Source organism: Miscanthus floridulus, chromosome 4 (genome assembly GCF_019320115.1).
Source record: "Miscanthus floridulus cultivar M001 chromosome 4, ASM1932011v1, whole genome shotgun sequence".
Classification (NCBI taxonomy): domain Eukaryota; kingdom Viridiplantae; phylum Streptophyta; class Magnoliopsida; order Poales; family Poaceae; genus Miscanthus; species Miscanthus floridulus.
Genome location: NC_089583.1, coordinates 97,344,775 through 97,367,111, shown reverse-complemented (window position 1 = coordinate 97,367,111; position 22,337 = coordinate 97,344,775). Strand labels below are relative to the sequence as shown.

The 22,337-nt window shown below is 48.1% G+C and overlaps 1 protein-coding gene and 1 long non-coding RNA gene across 2 annotated transcripts; one reads left to right on the top strand and one right to left on the bottom strand.

The window, feature by feature from the left end:
* The first annotated feature begins 14,299 nt into the window (after window positions 1-14,299).
* LOC136548867 (auxin-responsive protein SAUR36-like) lies at window positions 14,300-14,898 on the top strand. Its single transcript, XM_066540240.1, has 3 exons — window positions 14,300-14,354; window positions 14,458-14,744; window positions 14,836-14,898. Exons 1-3 carry the CDS (start codon window positions 14,300-14,302, stop codon window positions 14,896-14,898), a joined length of 405 nt encoding a protein of 134 aa, XP_066396337.1.
* A 3,071-nt stretch (window positions 14,899-17,969) lies between these two features.
* LOC136552240 (uncharacterized) lies at window positions 17,970-20,658 on the bottom strand. The gene is made up of 3 exons (XR_010782775.1): window positions 20,470-20,658; window positions 19,067-20,393; window positions 17,970-18,616 (listed from the first exon to the last, which is right to left on the bottom strand). It is a non-coding gene; the product is annotated as an uncharacterized lncRNA (long non-coding RNA).
* Between the last annotated feature and the right edge of the window lie 1,679 nt (window positions 20,659-22,337).

Sequence of the window (22,337 nt, the reverse complement as noted above, 5' to 3'; positions counted from 1 at the left end):
GAGCAGTCACCGTGGTTGGAGTTGTTCTCGAGCGCGAGAGTGGTCTGGGCAGTCCCCGAGCACAGAAGTGGTCTGGGCAGTGCCCGAGCACAGTAGTGGTCTAGGCAGTTCCCGAGCACAGTAGTGGTTAGGGCAAATCCATGATTACGTGCGCTGCTTGTACTATTATTTGGTGTATTTATTTTTCTCTATTCTTCGCCAAGTCCAGTCTGACACGTCTGGTCAACAAAGCAAATAGGTATAGTACGTCATTCTGTCGTCTTATTTTTTTTCGGCAAACAGTCGGTTGACACCTGTATTGAGGTGTGTCAGTGTGGGCCTTCTGACTTTATCAGCGAAGAGGCGCGTACACTGTAAACGAAAGGGCATGTTTATTGGCATAGATCTCGAGGTGGTGTGAACAACCGTCCGCTGCGCGTGCGCACGTCTCCCAAGAAACTCGGGCGGACGAAACGACGGAACTCTTCGTTATTTATAATGTAGATCTGGCAAGCTACTGTCACCGTTCCCCATTGTCATTCGCCGCCGCCACCTTCGTCTTCCTCTTGCCAAACCCTATTCCTCCGATAAACATCGCCAAATCCTCTTGCCACCGCATCCACCCCCCTAGAAAGGACAGAGTAATGGCGAGGAGAGACGCCCAGAAGAAAGGCAGAATCATGGCGAAGGAGTGGTGGAAGTCACGGAGCAACGAGCAGACCATCGAAGACCTCGTCGCCATGGGAGTGCTCCACAACAAGGCACTCGCTGGATGGCGCGCACCGGAAGGAGAAAGCTTCCCCGATCCACAACCAGGTGAGATTGTGGTTTTCGAAGATTTCTTCAAACGGGGTTTTGGGATTCTAGTGCACCCTTTCCTTCAGGGTCTCTGCTTGTACTACGAGATTGGGATTTGCAATCTGCATCCCAACTCGATTCTTCTTGTCTCTACCTTCATCCATCTCTACGAGGCATATGGTGGCTTCCAGCCCCATTTCGACCTCTTTCACCACATTTTCTGTCTTCGGAAAAAAGGGAGCGATGGCTCGAAGATCGCCGGAGGCGTCTACCTGAACCTGCGTGACGGCATGAAGGCCCAATACCTGCACTGCCCCTGGAACACCTCATTGGACGAGTGGTACAAGAAGTGGTTCTACATCCGTGAAGAGCCGAACACCATCACTCTGTGCGACGTGGGGCTAATTCCAGAGAAGAAAAATAGCTAGTCGGAGAAGCCCGAGAACTTGGAGCAGATCACCGAACTGCTCGGGATGATCCCGTGGGGAAGGCTTGATGGCCCGAGCGTGGTCGGCAACTTCATCAGCTGACGAATTCAGCCATGCCAGAAAAGGATTCACCCTGGCTTCGAATACCAAGGAGGTACGGATCCAACAAGGACCAGGAAAGAGCCGCTCGACAAGACGGAGATCAAGGCCAAGATTGGAGAGCTGTTCAACCTGGCCGATCCCAATTATGTTGCGCTGAATGCCATCGAGCACGCCTTCAAGCTGGCCCGACCTCCCCCAAAGGTAAATGATGCCTCCTTTTAACTGTAGAGTCATGTTATATTAAGAAAATAACTGTTTGCCCCCATTTTGTGTCTTAGTGTAATGGTCGTGATCGGGCAGAAGTGTTTGTGTCGCCTCCCCCCGGTGTAGAATGGCTGCAATCTACAGGCCCAGCCGCCCAGACCAGCGCCAGGACCGACGACGTTCACTAGGCGGTACTCGAGACTATAGAGGACGCCTCGACCAGAGCCGCTGGCAAGCGTCTGGCTGCCAGCAAACGACGTCAAGCCATCTTCCCCCTGTCGGACGACAAAGCAGAGGATGCGGACATCTTCCGGCTCGTCCCCCGAAAGAGGAGAAGGCAGGTGGGACCGACAGAGTAGGGTGGCTCCTCTGGGCCAGCAGTGGTCATAGCACCAACCACTGCAACACAGAGGACAGACGAAGGAAACATGCCGCATCATACTCCGACGCCCGTACCGGAGATTAAAAAAGTCCCGGTGGAAACTGCCGAGCAAGCGGAGCAGGGGCGGTCGAGGAGACATTCCTTTGCCACATCCTTCCACAAGTCGAAGCTGTAAGTATCTATATTTTTGATGTAAGCTTGCATTTTGCATTGGATACTATTATCTTCTGAATTTGTCTCTGAATGCATTAGATCGGCATCCACCGAAAGCCCCGACCAGCTAGCTGGGTGCGGAACGTCTTCACCAACAACGGTGGGACAAACTGCCCAGCAGCCAGCCGTGGAGGAGCCCATGGTAGGGACTCCGCCTAGGCCTCAGCAGGCGGACGACCAGACACCAGTCCCCGAGCAGCTGGTCAATAAGACAACCGAGCAGAATACAAGTGCTCCAAGCACGAACCCTGCTGAGGCGGATACCATGGCGCCAAGGGAGCTGGATCTAGCCGAGGAGCAGCAGCCAGAAGTTGCCCAGAACATGTTTGCCGACACGACAGCTCATGGGAAAGCCCTGGTGGTCATGGAGTCTGCAAACTCTAGACCAGCGCCGCCTCCCAAATAGGAGGCTGAAGAGGAAGAAGTGGAAGAAGTCCTGGGCCGTCCCCAAGATAGACGACAACATGTATATGTGTCGCGCTATCAGAACGATGAATGGGTCATGCACGAGGAAATCCCAGAGGTCGAAGAGACCTTAAGAGTCGAACGGGCGGCCAAGCGTCTGGTGACGGAAGTCCAGGTATATTTGGCTTGAGTCCTTGACCCTGTTGTGTAGTCGAACTGTCTGACGTAGCTTGTCTGTATGCTGGACTTGATGAAAACTGCAAGATACCAAAAAAGGTGCTTCGACCAGATAGAAGGAATCACGACGACCAATAAGAAGCTGATGGCTGAAGTGGAACGCTTATGGCGCCAACTTGAAGCCGCCGACCAGGAGAGGATAGACCAAGAAGCATAGAACCAAAACCTGGTCGGCCAGCTCAATAACAAAGAGCGGGAGAGAACAAGTAAGTTTTCACCGTATCGTAGCAAGTGCAGGACTTGTGTTATTGTGTTCTTGGCAGTAATAGCTGTAATGTAGGTTTAGAAGCTGAAGTGACCCGCCTTCAGGGGGAAAATAGCCGTGTGACCGCAGAATGTGGTCGCCTGAAGGAGGACAACGAGAAACTAGCACGCAGCCAGTCTGAACTCCAAGACCACACTACCAGAATGAAGGATGACCTGAAAAGTAAGCATTCCAGACCACCTTTCTCATTCTATTACCCACCTTGCCTTGTCGTGTCATCACGTTTGATGTCTTGTACTGTGTTCAGTTTTGAAAGTCAATGCCAAGAGGCACCTAGAGGGCGTGATCAAGGAGCGTGACGAATGGAAAGCACGATGCCTCAAGGCCACCAAGGAGCGGGACACGTGGAACAAGCGGTGCCAAGAAATGGCAACTGGCATTGTGCCCGTCCTCGACCTTATTGACCCGGCACTCACAGAGGAAGAGCTAAGGACGCCCCAGCTTGGACTGGTCGAGAGATGCAAACAAGCATGGGGATGGTTCCAAGAATTCATGAAGGAGGCGGGTGAGTACACGGGTGCCCATGTACTAAGCATGGTGCGTGCTCACTACCCCCTGATTGATCTCAAACGCCTGGAGGCTGGGTACCCAAAGAAAATAGACCCAGACAAGGCTGAAGAGCTTCGGACGGCCTAGCTGGACTTGTCGTCAAAGATAATTGGTGATATTAACCTGTGCGGAGGTGGGACAGCACCTGTACAGGGTATGCCATCGACAAGCCAGCTGGAAATGCCATCAGCTGCAAGCCAACCAACGAAGCCTACGGTCTCGACCAGCCAGGCACCGGCGGGGCCATCCCCTTCAGCTTGACTAGCTCAAGAGTCCCTGAGACTCGAGTAGGGTATCAGAGGCGGCGAGCAGTAAATACCATGCGCCCTGACCAGCCAATGTAATAGGCTTAGAGCTGTAGAAGGAGGACATAGTTGTGTTATTGTAAACTTGAGCCTCTTCAGGCAAGCTTGTAATAACATAACTGTATATCATTATAAGCTTGTTTATTTTATACAAAACGCACTTAAGCTTGAAATTTTTTGTTGGTGTAACTAAGTGGGAACGTGTTTAACGTTCTATTTAGTTGTACCGTTTTGCTCGACACGTCATCCTGAAAAGTTTGTGTGGCCCTAGTTTGGCATGTGGTCGGAGTGTGAGGTACTATGACCTGTGCACACGTGGACGCAGACAAGTCAAACCAGGGGGGACCTACCGATCACCCGCAACGTAGAGAGCGGATCCCGTGCATGTGTTGGGAGGAACCGAGGACAGGGCCTGCTCCGAAAACCGTAGAAGGAGTGGTGGTCAGCTTGTACTGGCTTAAGTTAGAATAGCCATAAAATTCGGAGTGACACATTAGAGTGGTCGGAGAAATCATAGTTGCTTTATTAAAGTAAATCGAAAATACAAGTAGAGTACATATCTCAGTAGTTAAGCATAGAAACGTCTAAGCTTGTCGATGTGCCATGAGTTTGGTACGTCCGTGCCGTCCAGGTGAGCTAACCTGTAAGACGTTGGACGTGTGACTTTCTTGATCATGAAGGGTCCCTCCCATGGGGTTGCAAGTTTGTGGACACTAGCCTGGTTCATCTTCCACTTCAGGACTAAGTCCCCGACCATGAAGAAACGCTCTTTAACGTTCTTGTTGTAGTACCTGCGCAAAACAGCAAGGTATTTGGCCATGCGTATGCAAGAATCAAGCCTTTTCTCCTCTGCGCTGTTGACTTCTAGCTCCCATACTTCATTGACCTTGCCTTCATCGAAGTTCTCTACCCGTGCTGACCTAAAAGCTATATCTGGTGGGAGGACTGCCTCAGCGCCATAAATCATAAAGTATGGTGAGACGCCGGTGTTACGACTGGGCTAAGTTCGGAGGCCCCAGACCACGGCTGGTAACTCCTTGAGCCATCTTCCGGGAGCTTTGTCGTTTTCTCTGTATATCCTTTTCTTTAGTGCATCCAAGATCATGTCATTTGCCCACTCGACTTGTCCATTAGCCCTAGGATGCGCCACCGAGACGTATTTTACTACTATGCTCCTTTCATCGTAGAAGTCCCAAAAGGCGTTCCCGGTGAACTGAGTACCCAGATCAGTAATGATGCTATTTGGTACGCTGAAATGGTGGATGACCTAGTCGAGGAACGTGACAGCCTTCTCTGAGGATGCTTGTACCAGAGGCATGTATTCTATCCACTTAGAGAATTTGTCAATTAGCACGAAGACGCATGTGAACTTCCCAGGAGACGGTTTGAAAGGCCCGATCATGTCTAGTCCCCAGCATGCGAAGGGCCAAGAGGCTAGAATCATCTAGATCTCATGTGCTGGTACATGGATTCTCTTGGCGAAGAACTGACAACCCTCACAGTGGCGGACTAGCTTCTCTGCGTCGGCTACTGCTGACGGCCAATAGAACCCTGCTCGGAAAGCCTTATCGACCAATGTTCTTGAGGCCACGTGGTTGCCACAGGAGCCAGAGTGGATTTGGTCCAGGAGATGCTCACCTTCCTCCTGGGTTATACACTTCATCAAGATTTCCTCCTTTGCGTTTTTGCGCCATAACTTGCCATCGACGAGCAGATACTGCTTACTGCGACGCATCAGTCGTTCGTTTTCTGTTCGATCAGTGTAACCGCTACCATCTGTTAAGTACTTGATGAAAGGTGTCCTCTAGTCTGGCTCATGAGTGGTCGAAAACGGTTCAGTTGTGCTTGTTGCCGGAACCAGCCACTAATTGCTGGTCTGAAGCTTTGTTGATCGTTGAATCTTCGTCTTCAATGGAAGGCGTGAGCAGGTCTTGGACGAATACGCCATGTGGGATTTTGGCTCGGGATGATCCTAACTTTGACAATGCATCCGCTGCCTGGTTCTTGTCCCGGACCACGTGTATGTACTCGATGCCATAGAACCTGCCTTCCAGCTTTCTTATCAATTTGCAGTATGCGTCCATCTTTTCACTGGTCGTGTCCCAGTCCTTGTTGAGTTGGTTGATGACCAGAGCCAAATCTCCGTAGACATAGAGACGTTTAACACCAAGCTCAACTGCAATGCATAGACCATGCAGGCATGCTTCATACTCGGCGGCGTTATTAGATGCTGGGAAATAAATCCTAAGGACGTACTGGAGCTACTCCTTGGATGGTGACACGAAAAGAACTCCTGCTCCTACACCGTCAATGTTGAGAGAACCGTCGAAGTACATCGTCCAATATTCGTCGGATCCCGGAGAGGCAGGCGTGCTTAAGTCTATCCACTCGACGATGAAATCGACGAGTGCCTGAGACTTGATTGTAGTACGGCTTGCAAATTCCAAGGAAAAGGGGCATAGCTCCATTGCCCATTTGACAATGCGTCCGTTCGCATCCTTATTGCGAATGATGTCCCCCAAAGGATACTCGGTCATGACCACCACCCGATATCCGTCGAAGTAATATCTCAACTTTCGGGATGTTATCAGTATGGCGTAGATCAGTTTCTGAATCTGTGGGTACCTAGTCTTGGATTCATTGAGTACCTCACTAATGAAATAAATTGGCCGCTGTACCTTGTAGGCGTGGCCTGGCTCGTCGCGCTCGACCACCATTGTAGTGGAAACCACCCGATCGGTTGCCGCAATGTAAAGTAGGAGAGTTTCGTCTTCTCTGGGAGCAGTAAGTATCGGGGGGTGATGTGAGGTATTCTTTTAGCTACGTGAAAGCAGTGTCTGCTTCCTTCGACCATTCAAACTTCTCGGATGCTTTTAGCAGTTTGAAGAACGGTAGCCCTTTTTCTCCTAATCTTGATATGAAACGGCTTAGAGCGGCCATGCATCCGGTAAGCTTCTGGACATCTTTCACCTTTTTTGGGGGCTTCATGTCTAAGACAGCAATATGCCAGAAGGAACGCCAAAGATACACTTCTTTGGGTTTAATTTCCATTGGAACGTATTGAGGGCTGCAAAGGTGCGTTCCAGGTTGTCAACAAGGGTACGTGCTTCCTTGGTTTTGACAACTACATCGTCCACATAAGCCTCGACGAGGCCGTCTTTTATCTCGTCGTTGAGGCAAGCCTGTATAGCTCGTTGGTAGGTAGCCCCGGCGTTTTTGAGCCCGAACGACATAGTCATGTAGCAGTAGGCGCCAAAAGGCGTGATGAAAGATGTCTTGATCTGGTCATCCTTTTTGAGAGCGATCTGGTGATAACCAGAGTAGCAATCGAGAAAGGAAAGCAGCTCGCAACCGGCGGTTGAATCTACGACCTCGTCTATGCGAGGTAAGCCGAAGGGGTCCTTAGGGCAGTGTTTGTTGAGATCAGTGTAATCAACGCACATTCTCCATTCATTATTTTTTTTGCGTACAAGAACCGGGTTGGCTAACCATTCCGGATGATACACTTCTTTGATAAATCCGGCAGCCAAAAGCCGTGTAACTTCTACCCTAATCGCCTCCTTTTTGTCGCGAGCGAAATGTCGTAGCTTCTGCTTGATTGGTTTGGCCTTGCTGTTGACATTTAAGGAGTGCTCAATCAAGTTCCGAGGTACACCGGGCATGTCGGAAGGTTTCCATGCAAACACATTCACATTGCCCCTTAAGAACCTAACGAGCGCGTCTTCCTATTTGGGATCCAGGTTGGCCCCGATGAGGGCCGTTTTGCTGGGATCGCCATCGACCAGCTGGATCGTCTTGTGCTCCTTGGACCTGATGTTCTTGCGCAGAGCCTCGAGCTCTGGGATCTCCAGGTGGTCGGCCAAGGTCTTCTTAGCGTCGAGCATGGTCTCTGCCATGCGAATAGAGAGGTTGTGGGCCTCTGCTATTTTGAAGCTGTCGTCCTCGCAGGTATAAGCTGCGTATACGTTGCCCCTGAGGGTTAAAACTCCTTTCTCAGTAGGCATCTTGAGCACCAGATACCTGTAATGAGGTATGTCCATGAACTTGGTGAGCGACGGTCGACCAAGAATAGCATGGTAGGTGCCGTCGAAGTCAGCGACCACAAAGTTGACGTAGTCGGTGCGGAAGTGGTTCAGAGTCCCAAATTGCACAGGTAGCGTGATCTGCCTGAGAGGTGTGGAGCTCTGTCTGGGGAGAACGCCCCAAAACTATGCCTCGTACGGCTTCAGGTCCGCCTAGGCTATTTTTAGAGCGGGCAGGCTGTTCTTGAACAGTATGTCAATGGAGCTACCGCCATCGATCAGTACCCTGTCGAACTGAACCTTGTTGATACAAGGATCGAGGACCAGGGGAAAACACCCTGGCTCGGGTATGGCGGCCCATTGTCCTTCCTGCTGAAGTAGATTTCACGGTGAGACCACGGAGGGAGCTGCGGATCGGTGAGAAGGTTGTCGGTGTTTGCCACGTTCAAGCAAGCATGGGTGAGCAGCTTGCATTCTCGTTTGGTCTCAATGGACACCTTGCCGCTGATGATGGTGTGCACGCGATCAGTCGGCTTGATGTATTTATGACGAGGGTCTGCATCATCGTCATCGTTGTCCTTGTTGCACTGTTCCCCCGCATCGTTAGGTTTGTCGGACGTATCTAGAGCCTGTTGACGTGTGTAGATAGTCTTGAGGACGCGGCAATTCTCCATGGTGTGGTTCGACTTAGGATGGAGCTGGCAGGGCCCCTTTAATGCTTTGGCGTAGTCGTCCTCGTAGTTACGACGTCCGCCGCCCTTTTTCATGGTATTGACCTCACCGTCGTCTTCCCAAGCACGCTTGCTCCTGTAATCGTCACGGCGGTTGCGCCGCTGATTACGTTGGTCACGGTGGTCACGGGAGTCGTTGCGCTGGTTGCGGCGGTCAAAATTGTCGTTCTGACCATGATTGCCGCGGTAATTGTCGCGGTTTGGAGGGTGGTCGGAGCGTGGAACCCTTGCTGCTTCTTCAACGATTATCTTTTTAGCGTCGTCAGCGTCTGCGTATTTCTTAGCGGTGGCCAAAAGCGCTGTGACTGATTCAGGTCTCTTCTGGAGGAGCTTGTCTCTTAGGGCATCATGGAAGCGGAGGCCGGCGACGAAAGCCTCGATTGCTTCGTTGTCGGAGATTGACGGGACCTTGATGCGCATCTCCAAGAAACGCCGAACGTACTCGCACAGTGGTTCATCTTTCCGATCTTGGATCCATTGCAGATCGTACTTGTTGCCGGGTTGTTCATAAGTAGCGATGAAATTGTCGATGAAGGCCTGCTTGAGCTCCTGCCAAGAGTCAAAATAGTTTGGCGGCAAGCTAACCAGCCATTGGTGACCTGCATGACCAACAACAACTGGGAAGTAGTTAGACATGACGTGCTCGTCGGCCATGGCTGATCGGCACACAGTTTTGTAGAGCATGACCCATAATTCGGGGTTTTCCTTGCCGTCGTACTTCTAAAGTTTCTCGAGCTTAAAATTCTTGGGCCATATGACTTGGCGAAGGTGTGGAGTGAACTGCTTTAGACCCGGCGGACCATGGGTGGTGTCATACTCCATACGGCGATAGCTTTCATGGGATGCACGATCGTTGGCTCTCTGGTTGATGCGAGCACACAGATCACGTCCACCGAGGTAATGGCGGAGATCGTTATTGCCATCGCGGCAATCTCGATTGCCATCTGGATTAGCCCTACGACCGTGGTTATCACGGCGATCGTCGCGGTTATCTCGGTGGTTGTCACCTCGAACATCGTGGTGGTTATCCTCCCGGCGGCGGTTTTCGTCCCGACCGCCATCATGGCCACCGTTCCCACCTTGACGGTTGTCCGACGGGTCATTGTTGTGCGAGCCGCGTCGGTTGAGCGGCTATGAGCGACTTGAGTATTGGCGGCTGTGGCTTGATTCAACTGAAACGGATGGAGCCCGGGCTTGGTTCATCTCTGCGGTCTGAGCCATAGCAGCCGTCAGATAAGCTTGTATGTCATCACGAACTACTTGGGTCTCGGGAGTGTTGGGCAGCCGCTGCATTGTCGCCATGGCGACGGCTACATTGGCGCTTGGGGTCTTGAAGACTTGTTTGTCCCCCACCCTGTCGAAAGCATTGTTGAGGTCACGTGGTTGGACCCTTATGCGTCGTGCCTCCTGGTCTGCTTTAGTTTTGATTTGCCGGCGATTAAACCGGTCAATATTGCGTGCTTCGCGTGCAGTCTTTTCTTATTCTATTTCGCCGACTGCTGGTGGCTCGTCATTGCTGACAACATGGATCAAATCCCCGCGTCTCGGCGGGAAAGACGGAAATTGGGAGAAACCCGGGGCGTGGTCTGGTAGGTCCAGATCGTATTTGACGCCTTCATCTTCGTGACGTTGAAGCTCGGTGTGGACTGATGCGTTGGATGCGATGCCGGATGAGGAGCTGGAGTCGCCCTCTCGGACTGTGTGGACGGATCCTTCTTGATAATCTTCAATCCGGACCATATTGACGATGTTGCATGGCTTCGGCTGAGATCAGTGTATAGGACACAGATCCGAGCGGTGTCATAGATTGCACGCGTAGCTGGAGGCAGCGTTTTGCAGGCCGTAGGGCTGGACCTGGTGGTTCTCCGTCGGGACTTCATACTCGCAGAGTTGGAGATTCGTTGCGAAGGCTGGCCGGCGACGAGCGAAGCGACCCTCAGGAGTAGATATGACCACGAGATCTGTTCCAAGTCACGCAGGACGACTGGTCCGAGCTGGTCGGATAGATCTGTTATGGGGAGTTGTTACCTGCTCATTAGGTTGGCTTTGAACCGTACTTACCAGAGCTAGGGTTTCAGCGAGTTTGATGCCGACCCGATCGATGGAGTCGAGCAGGTCGGTGTTGTCGATCTGCTTTCCTCTGTAGCGGGGAAGCGGATGACGGGTTGTCGGCGTGGCTGTAGGCATGGTCGGAGCCAGATGTTCCGTGGTCGGAGCCGTGTTCACCGTGGTCGGAGCCGTGTTCACCATGGTCGGAGCCGTATTCACCGTGGTCGGAGCCGTGTTCACCGTGGTCGGAGCCGTAGCCGATGCAGGTGAAGTAGTCGTCGGCGCAGGTTGGATCCCGCCTCCTCCGTGGCCTTGGCGATGGAGTCGTCGGCGCCGGTAGTCCAGGTGATCTGACCAACGGTGAACGTGAGGCCATTGGGCGTAGCCATGGAGCCGAAGATGATGACCGTCTTGTTTGCCTGGAGAGCAGTACGCACACCCCCTACCTGGCGCGCCACTGTCGACAAAATATGGTCGGCAGTCTACCTAGGGGTATGCCCAAGGTAGTAGATTATCGGCAGACAGATGCGCAAGCCCCAAACAAAACGGTGACGCAAGACAGACACGAGGTTTTATCCAGGTTCGGCCGCCAAGAAGGCGTAATACCTACGTCCTGCGTCTGTTTTGTATTGTTGTATGTCAATGAGAGATGATTTTTAGAGGGGTCCCCTGCCCGCCTTATATAGTCCGGGGGTAGGGTTACAGACCTGGAAACTAATCCTAGTCAGTTACAATTGCCATATGTGGCCGGATAAGGATTCCTATTCTAACCGACCAGGATCCTGCTTGGTCGCCAAATCCGTCTTGATTCCTTGTGCGGGACTCCAATCAGATTAACTAGGGCCACACGTCGTCTTTCGGGTGGGCCGAAACCATCGATCCGGGCCAGCCCAAGCTTAGCTGTAAGGGTATAGGGGTTAATACCCCCACACACCGTATGAATTATGGACAGGAAGGGAATCCTCACTTAACCATTTGCGTGTGTGGGGCTGTCCAGCTGAGGCAAAAGTGTTTAACCCAAACATAGGAAAGTTAAACTCTAAGATAGTCAGTTGCTATTTTATTGGCTATCCAGAAAGATCGAAAGGATATCGCTTCTATTGTCCTGATAGGCATACGAAGATTGTAGAAACAAGACACGTTGTGTTCTTGGAGGATAACATGATCAGGGGGAGCATGGTAGCATGAGAAATCAGCCTACAGGAGAAGCGGGTACATGTACCCACTTCGATGGTTGAAGAACCATTCTTCACGCTACCTGTTGCTGTTGCATCGACAGTGCAGGACACTGTAGTGCCAACACCTGTTGCAAGTTCTCCCATGGCGACAATGAATGAACATGAGGAACCTGTCCTTGAGGAACCTATAGAACCAAATGTTGCACATGAGGAAGAACAACAACAGCCAAATGTGGAACAAGTGCCGGAGGCACCTAGAAGGTCTCAAAGAATAAGAAGATCAGCTATTACTGATGACTATGAAGTTTATGAAACATAAGAATGTCAGATGGGGGATAATCCCACCTCATTTGAAGAAGCCATGAGAAGCGACCACTCATCAAAGTGGCTTAAGGCCATGGAAGATGAATTGAAATCAATGAGTACCAATAAAGTTTGGGACTTAGAAAATATTCCTAAAGGAGCCAAAACAGTAGGCTGTAAATGGGTCTACAAAACGAAATATGACTCCCAAGGGAATATAGAAAGATTTAAAGCGCGACTTGTGGCGAAAGGCTTCACGCAAAGAGAAGGGATTGATTACAATGAGACGTTTTCTCCAGTCTCATGTAAAGATTCCTTCAGAATTATAATGGCACTTGTAGCCCACTATGATTTGGAGTTACATCAAATGGATGTAAAGACGGCTTTCCTAAACGGGGATTTGGAAGAAAATGTTTATATGGCACAACCGAAAGGTTTTGTCGTAAAAGGAAAGGAAAATATGGGATGCCGCCTGAAGAAATCAATCTACGGATTGAAGCAAGCTTCAAGACAGTGGTATTTGAAGTTTGATAGAACGATAAAAGGTTTTGGGTTTGAAGAAAATATTGAGGACAATTGCGTTTATGCAAAGTTCAAGAATGGAAAGTACATATTCCTAATTTTGTATGTGGATGATATCTTGCTTGCTAGTAGTGATATCAATCTACTAATGGAAAACAAAGAAATTCTTGTCCTCAAACTTTGATATGAAAGATCTCGGTGAGGCCTCGTTTGTTTTGGGAATAGAGATTCACCGAGACAGGAGAAAAGGGGTTTTAGGATTATCGCAAAAGGCATACATAGAAAAGGTCCTGAAGAAATTTAGTATGCATGCGTGCAGTCCTTCACCTGCTCCTATAGTCAAGGGCGATAGGTTTGGGAACATCAGTGTCCCAAGAACCAATATGAAATTGACCGAATGAAAGCGGTACCGTATGCTTCAGCTGTTGGAAGTTTACAATATGCTCAAGTGTGTACACGTCCTGACTTAGCTTTTGTTACCGGGTTACTTGGCAGATATCAAAAGAATCCAGAAATTGAACATTAGAAATTAGTGAAGAAAGTTCTACGTTATTTGCAGGGTACGAAAGGCCTCATGCTTACGTATAGAAGATCTGATACCCTGCAGATAGAGGGGTATTCAGATTCTGATTATGCGGGAGATGAAAAAAAAAATTCACGTCAGGATATGTATTTACTCTCGCAGGAGGGGCTATATCGTGAAAAAGCTCCAAACAAACCGTAACTACATCCTCGATAATGTATGCCGAGTTTGTAGCATGCTATGAGGTAACGGGGCAGGTGAATTGGCTAAAGAAATTCATACCCGGATTGAAAGTGATTGATGATATAAATGAACCACTGAGATTGTATTGTGATAACAATCCAGCGGTACAGTACGCTCACAACAATAGGTTAAGTGGTGCTGCCAAATACATTGACATAAAGTACTATATTGTGAAAGATAAAGTTCGGGATCATATAATAAATCTTGAGCATATAAGTACAGAGAAAATGCTCGCGGATCCGCTTACAAAGGGCATACCACCCAACGTGTTTAGAGAACACGTAGCCGGCATGGGTTTAAGGAAAAGCCTATGATTCCCGAACATACGAAGAGCCCAAAGAAATTTTATATTTCAAAACGGAGAAGTGTATTGTGGCTGTTAGTCTAACGGCACTAATTGCTGTGACGATGGGACAATTCTATGCACTAATCTGTGATGAAATAGGATGGAAGCAAGGAAAATATGAATTGAAAGTTTTGAGTATGAAATTAAAGAACGAAAAATAGATGAGAGATCAAAGGGGAGAATGTTAGGTTTGATCTCCCACCAGTTAGGCCCAACGGCCTTTTGGGCCTTGTTCTCGCGCCCTGATCGAGGACGTCCAACCCTACATGGTTGGTGGGCCCCCGTCGCACAGCGCTATAAAGGAAAGGTGGGGGCCGGGGCTCGCAGTACGAGGTTCACCGCGCCGCCAGTTACCCCACCGACATCCTAACCCTAACTCGATCTTGAGAAGGGGCGCTGCCAGCGACGGGAGGCACCACCGACGCTGGCAACGCCACCCCGACGCACACGCCGCCGCCAAGGACGCCACTGCATCAGCTCCTCTCTCTCCACCGAACATCGCTGCCGGCGCGCAGATGGCGTCCGCCAACGAGATCCCGGCCGGTGCTTCGACCACTACAGCTTTTGATGGTCTGCTACCTCTTACTCCCTTTCTCTCTGTCTCTCTATAAATCTTGAATATGTATTCCTATTCTATTACTATGTATCCCGATCTGATGAATATGACTAAAAGAAATCCAACAGGCAGCGCTCGGGAGGAAGCGCCTCACGGCAGCAGCAAAGGAAGTCGACAAGTGCTGCACTTCCGTGGCAAGCAAGGGGCACTGTGCAGTGTACACGGCTGACGGGGCACGGTTTGAGGTGCCCTTGGCGTGCCTCGGGACAACAGTCTTCACGGAGCTCCTGCAGATGTCCAAGGAGAAGTTCGGCTTCACGGGCGGCAATGGCAAGATCACACTGCCCTGTGATGCCAATGTCATGGAGTATGCCTTGTGCTTGCTGAAGAGGGTGAGCACCATGGTAATGTCGTGCCACGCTGCAAACCACGTGGTGCCGTATGTGGCAGCTTGCTGTTAGTTGCAGCTGTATAAGTAATGGTTCATCCCTGTAGATAGTAGGACAAAGAGAGGTGTTATTAGATCCTTCTGATCCTGCAAACGATCAAGGAAGGTAGTGAATTAGCAAGTTAGCACCAGTGTTTTTGTTCACTGAGCAGTGATCACATAAGAGAAATTCTTCAGCACAATTTTCTGAATCCAAACCTGAAAGGTTACTGCCACTCCATGCTCCAGTTGAACCACAATGTGCCATCGTGCCTCTTTCATTCCAGTTGGCAACTTGCTGCAATATTCAGAGTTTTACTATCAGTTTTGTTGGTAGAATGTAAAGGCCATGCTTTCTGGTCAGAGTCGAAAGTTCTATCTAAGAAACATACCTAATGAAGGCCACATGCAAATCGTGTGGTCCATTTTCAAGTGATTTTATTATCCACTTCTGGTTGAAGGTGTATGGTTTGCATACAAATCTAGAGGGAGATGAATCCTTCAATTTGCATTGTTGTAGTGATCTTTCCTCTCAAGGCTCCGATCCATGAGTCATTTTCTAACTCTTGATGTACCGTTCTATTCTTCCTTCTGGCAAGTTGGAATAAGTGAGGTGCAAGGTTCCTCGTGGCCTCACCTTCGGGTCAGCTGTGGTGCCAAAATTTAGCTTTGTTTCCATTGCTGATGGAGACTGTGGAGTTGTTGGCCCTGTTCGCTTCGCTGAAAAGCCATGGTTGAAAGTACTGTTTATTGATTTGTCATGAGAGAAAAACACTGTTCCTTCGCTGAAGCAGTATAGCTCATAAGGCAAGCGAACATGGCTGTTAAACAGGGAACAGACCACTTCATTACAGGGGGCCTCAAAGCTGGCCCAGGGTTTTTCTTCTGCCATCCATTCTTGCCAAAGCCAACATAGCCGGAAGGCTCTGCTAAATTTATCAAGGTCTATCATACCAAGGTCACCTATATCCTTGGGCATGCAGAGTTGCAGACAATTGGCCAGTTAAGAAGAGACGAATCTTGTCAATTTGCTTTCTTGCCCAAACAGCGAGTGGGAAGACTGTCAGATGGTGGACCAATGTGACGAGAGTGTGATGTCCCACTCGGTTTAGAAGTCTTCCTTTCCACCCTGGGAGTTGTTGGCACATGAACTTTTTGAAGGGCATGGGTGGGCAGCTGAAGGCCAAGATAGCGGCTGGGAAATCTTTACGGGCTCCCTGGAAAGGTTCAAGTATGTGCTGTAAGTCTAGATCTTCACACCTGATCGGATGGGCGGAGCTTTTGTCAAAGTTTGTGACTAGGCCGGTCACTGCCCCAAAGGTCTCCATCGCCACCAGAGTTTGACTGAATCCATAAAACAGTGGTTGCAGAAAAAACTGAACATAAAATTGGCCACATGCTGACACTTGCATAGCTGCTGGTCCAGCAAGGAAAAAGGCAGGACGACTCTATGGACTGTAGACCACAGTATTGAAACTAGAACAATGAACATAATATAAGGTAGTGACTAAGAAAGCTGTTATTCCACCAGAAGCAAATGAGTGTCCTAAAAAGGACATCAAATTTATGTAGGACTCCCCAGGCCAATGAAAAGTGAGCCAAACAAACAGAATTTTGCCTTCCCGAGTCTTTACATCAATATATGTTGGGTTTACCTGAAATAAAATAACGAAGAGTGTTCTTATATCAGTTGAGGTGGTAGATATAGAAAGGGAATGGGGAGGCATAAATCTTGGACCTTTTATCTTGGATATTTATTATTATAACTTAGTTTTCAACCAATCTTACGAAACAAAACTACAAAAGTATTCAAACAAATTCACCTGTCCATGTAGGAAATTTCAATTAGTTATTGATAAAAATAAAATAAAATAAAATAAAATGCGTCTTCAATTTGAGTGCCAATCAAACCAGTTACACGTGTAGAACCAAGCAGCAGGAAACTGTGTACCATAATGGAAGGATGAGGCTGACGCAAATGTAAATAGACTGAGCAGAGAAGACTAATAGAGTGGACCCAAAGAGTACCAATAGGATAAGAAGCAAAATGAGCATCAAACTCAATCATACACAGCAAGACGGCAACGTCTAGCAAGATAAAATTCATAGCTTTGTCTCTTGCGAAATAGTCATATACTGATATCTACACCCATCAGACATAGCTTATGGCTCTAGTGCTCCCTTGCTATCCTATAAGTACATGAAACTAGCGCATATCATCTTCACAAACTCATAAAAAAACTGAAGCAGTAGCACAGTGCACCAAAAGTTCATCCCATAGAATTACACCATGATAAATTCAAAGAGGCTAGTTCAACTGGCAAAGAAGTGGCAACATATGGCAGCCCTTGGGAGAAGGAGGCGAACAATGATCACAACGATCAAAGATGGCAACCTATACTGCACATCAGCCATAGCGAACAAGGGTCACTGTGTCGTCTACACAGCTGACGGTAAGCGATTTGAAGTCCCTTTGGCGTATCTCAATACAAACGTTTTTGTGGAGCTCCTGCGGATGTCCGAGGACGAGTTTGGGTTCACAAGTGAAGACAGGATCACAGTGCCTTGTGAGGGCGAAGTGATGGAGTACGTGATGTGCTTGCTTAGGAGAGAGCCCTCAGAAGAAGTGGAAAGGGCGGTCCTTAGCTCTGTTGTAATGCCATGCAACTGCATGAGTAGCATGACCATGGTTTCCAATGGTCTTAACCAGTCACTATCTATATTTTAGCTAATGCGAAGTGCTGTATGCATGCATATGTAGATAGCTGTACATACCCCAGTAAACAAGGATATAATTAGAACCTTGCAGTTCGTTCTCTAATGATACAATGAGGCTGTTGAGTTCACTCCAAAATTATAGATCTCAGTTCTAGCAAATCTTTTGAATGTTCTGAAGGAAAATAAAAACTATACTGATTCCCCTCTTAATATTCTGCAGCGAACTTACAACAGTAATATGTATAAAGAATGACATTGATAGCTTAGCTTCCACTTTACCTGATTAAAATGGGAGAAGTTGGCATGTTGCATCAAACATACTCAAGCAAATTGTGTGTTAATAAGCAATAAAGACCTTATTCAAAACGGCTGGCAAAAAAAAAGAAGCAAAAACAACAGAATAATGTACAGGACAACAGTTTATCTACAACCATTCTGTTCAAAATGGCTGGCGTGAAAATTGAGAATGCTTTTTTTTTTCTCGAACGTGCCTCGGGCACGGTTTTCATTAAGCAGGAGAAGAGAGTTTACACGAAATTACAAATAAACGCCATGGTAATCCACCGATTACCAAAGCACAACGGCCCACGGACATCAGGTGAATTTGATTTACATACTACTATGCTTGTGACGGGAATGACCCCTGGAGACTACATCAGTGTTAGCAAAGACAAGAGGTGCTTGTATCCTGCCAAACACCACTCCTCGGCCTCGCCCCAGATCAAGCAAGCCAGACCAACCGCGTCAGTAGAAGCTCCATCAAAAGTGCGCGAGTTCCTCTCCTTCCACAGTCTCCAACCAACTAGGAAGAAGAGCGAATCGAACCCCTTTCTCGCTGGTTTGACAACGAGCTTTCTGTTGCGCAGCCACCACTCCATGACATCCTCCTCATTGACGAGCACAACATCTAGGAGATGAAGTTTGGCCAGTAGAATGGCCCAGACTTCTCTGTTGTAAACACAACCCAAGATGATATGATCCATAGTCTCCGTCAGTTGGTCACAATTGATGCAGATGTTGGAGTCTTGCAAGCCATGGCGAAACCGGTAAATTGTAGCTTTCAGAGGAAGAACCTTTTCATCCAGGAAGCAACCATGATTGTGACCGCGGGCACAATTTTCTCATCCTTATCTGATAGAGATCAAGAATAATATCAGCTTCAGCGGGGCGAGGGGATTGGGGTTGGGGTTACTGAAAGTGCTACAATGAAAAGATTGGTATGACAACTCCATGCTCCATACAAAAAATAACACAAGCAATGGGATCACTGCCCTCTACTCAAGTAATCATAATTGACAGCTCAGCACTTCTCGTTATAATACCCAGTAACAGTAATACAAGCATATCCATGCATAGAAGTGCACATACACCATTGACAGGCACAGTCAATAATACCAAATGTATGGACTCGATATACAGTGCCTTCCATTGAGTTGAACAGTATAGAAGTAATAAGTAAGCTCATAAAGAAGATGTGCAAAAATAAAAGAGAAAATTATTGTACAGATATTTCATATTTGACATTAGGCATGTGAACTAGCATATGATATATCGATATAAGGTTATACTGGCAGTTCTTACATGTTAAGTCCATACACGGGGCATTTGCTGAAATCTGTCAAAAGGATGGCAGGTGCAGAAACAAAAGAAAATGATCACATTTCTCACTCAACAGTAGTAAGACTAAATTCAAAAAAATGTTCACACCCAGATTAAAGAACCTACAATTCTACTACAGGTCAGAAAGGCATTCCACACAAAGTGAAACAAGGCTATTACCCAACAATGCCAAGAGGAAAAAAGAACATGTTGAGTCGAAGCTATTAACTCAGTATTACCAACTTAAGCCTGCATGTTGTGTGCACCAAAATACAGAAGGACAAAAATCAGGAACAAATACAGTACAAAGAATCACAGAAGTAATTTAAAAATTGAATTCAAGTTAGCAGCCAGACAACCAGTCAATGAAGCAGGAGTTGAACTGAGTTTACCAGATTCTCTTGTTGATCGATCTATAACATCAAATTTCAGTTTCACATGTTTAAAAAATTACAGGATAAAAAAAAAGTTCAGTCCTAATGGGAAATTGCCGACAAGCAGACCATTTAGTTGACATCTGATTAATTCATGTTGGTAATTACATACTAAGGTATCCATTCGCTTGGGAAGGGGGCATATCCAATGTCCAGAAAGTTCTTGCAACAAGTTGAGTATAGGATACATTTATGTATACAACAAATTAGTCCAAAATCTCTCATTTTCTTTCAAAGACAACCTTCTGCGGTTCTGCCATGCCATTTTGTTCCACCCAAATCACCCACGAGTGTCCTATTTACCTCTCTGTGATACACGTACCACTAAATGTCCCTGCGTTAGCATACTGGTTTGACACATACTAGTAGCAATATTGGGCCAACAACTTAAATCATGTTTCATTAGATGGAGATCGTTCTCTGACTCAGCAAACTCAGGGGAAAGGAGTGGTAGTGTGGTACCAGCAAAGCCCCTTATCGGAGTTCTTGTAAGGTCATGCTCGGTGTGAAAATGATGACTGATGAAACTATAACCAAGCGCAGCAGGGAGCCGGTTATCATTAGAAGATAAGAATGTGGCAGATATTACGCTGGAATACATAAACAAAGGAGTGTGACAGAATATTCCGCTGAAATTCAAAAGGATAGGACTGTGACAGGAGAATGGCTGGATTGCACTGAGGCAATGGAGCAGCCAACAGATTCAATTCAACCAGTCATAGTCGCATTAACCATCGAAGCCTTCAATGCTGACGAATGTGGAGAATAAAGCGCATGGTCTCGCCACTTGTCGATGGGGACAGCATAACAAAGACAAACGATTCGATCAACCGGAACCGAAGAGCAAGGGGCCAAGAGCTAGCTACGAAACGTGCCTGTAACCATCGATGGGTCAAGGAGCAGAACCGAGCACGGGGACGAAAAACTGAAGATAAGGCGAGGAACGCGTACCTTCGACGGGCGCATCTAGGATGAACTTGCCACGAAGGCGAGGAACCGGGACTATCGAGCGTCAGATTGACGAGGTCCGCCGTCGCCACGATGACCGGTGACCGCCGACTCCAGACTCCACGCAAGCCCATCCGGAACCTCCCGAGCGCTCGGTGGACAGATGAAACGAGTTAACGAGGGGAGGGTACTACTGGGGGTTCAGCTGACGGACCGCGATGTCGCGGTGGCCGCTCGTTTGGGTACAGTAAATGAGTGAGATATGCAAATTCTTCGGTTTTCAACAGCGAACGCAAAATATCTTCGGTCCTCTTTTTCTCTCTCTTCCACGCGGCTACCATTCTCTCTTCTTCTCTCTCCCACGCGGCCGTGCAGGGCATGACGACGGCGACGACGTGGGGCGACGACGCGCTCTGGCGCTGGCACGGCGCCTGGATCCGGCCCCCCCTCCCTCTCCTTCCCCGACCCTCCCTCTCCCCCGGCGGAGCTCGCCCCCGCGGCCCGGCCGAGCTCGCGCTCGCTACTCGGCGAAGCTCGCCCCTCGGCGGAGCTCGCGGCCGCACCGGTGGAGCACTTGCGTCATCTTGCGGCAGAGATTTGCGTCGTCCGGCTGTCGAAGACGCTTATTTGCCTTTCCCTTCGGCTGGTAGGCAAAATCGGTCGGTTGGACAGCATTTTTGGCCACGCAAACCACCGTTGAAGACGCATTTTGCGTTTGTGCTTCGTTATTGGAGACAGTCTAAGTAGGTCTGTTTCAACATGGGCCTCCGTTGTATTCAAATCCAGCAGCTAAAGTTTACGGTTGTACGAGGTATCACATCGAGCGTTTGATAGTAATAATAAAATAAATTATACAAGTTTTTAGTAATCCATGAGACGAATTTGTTAATCCTAATCAATTCGTCATTAGCATATGTTACTGTAGCACAACATTATCAAATCATGAACTAATTAGGATTAAAAAATTTATCTCGCAAATTAGTCTCAATCTGTGCATTTAGTTTTATAATTATTCTATATTTAATATTTCATGTATGTGTCAAACATTCGATGTGAAAGGGGCTAAAGTTTAGGAAGGGAAAATAAACACAGCGACACCCTTACTACCTCCCGGATATGTTGGCATATGGACGCCGGTGCCTCCTGCTCCATTCACGCGCGTCCACGCACACGTAGGATTTCGTGCCTCCCTCCGTGTCTTTTCATCTGGATACCCTGTAAGTGCAATCAAGCTATATTGTGGGTTTTGGCATTGATAACCACCAAATTAGAAAACTAATGAGATTTATCGAGATAACAAGCAGAGAATCGAAAAATGAGGATGGTGTACAGGTTGCAGGTGTCCTAATTACAAAAAGTGGCCAGACCTAGCTCAAAGGAAGTTTAAATTCTTTTATGTTTTGAAATTGAGTTTAGGGAAAACCGTACTATTAAGATAAATTTTAGGACAGTTGGTTAACTGTTGAACCAGATGCTCAAATTCTCAGATTTACATCCTCTCACCTAGTCAAAACAGCCAGCCAAATTTCATATCATCTTACCTATTTTGGCTAGGGCGACAGTGCCGCCCTGTTAAGAGCGGCAATGCTGCCCTTAACTGACCGTTGGACCCAAGAGGTATTTATACCCTTCAGGTCCGGCCCACAACGGTCATCTTCTTCACTGAGTCATTCTGCTCGAAACAAGACAGAACCAAAGCTCACTTCTCTCCTCATTGTTGCTCCACCATCCCTCAAACAAATTCTTGATTCCAACCATCAAAACTTGAGAGAAAAGGCAGCAAAACTCGATTAGAGAGCAGATCCACTGATTCCTAAAGTCTAAGAGTATTTGGTTCACGTTTGGCCGGTGGTTCTAGGGTTTGTTACTCT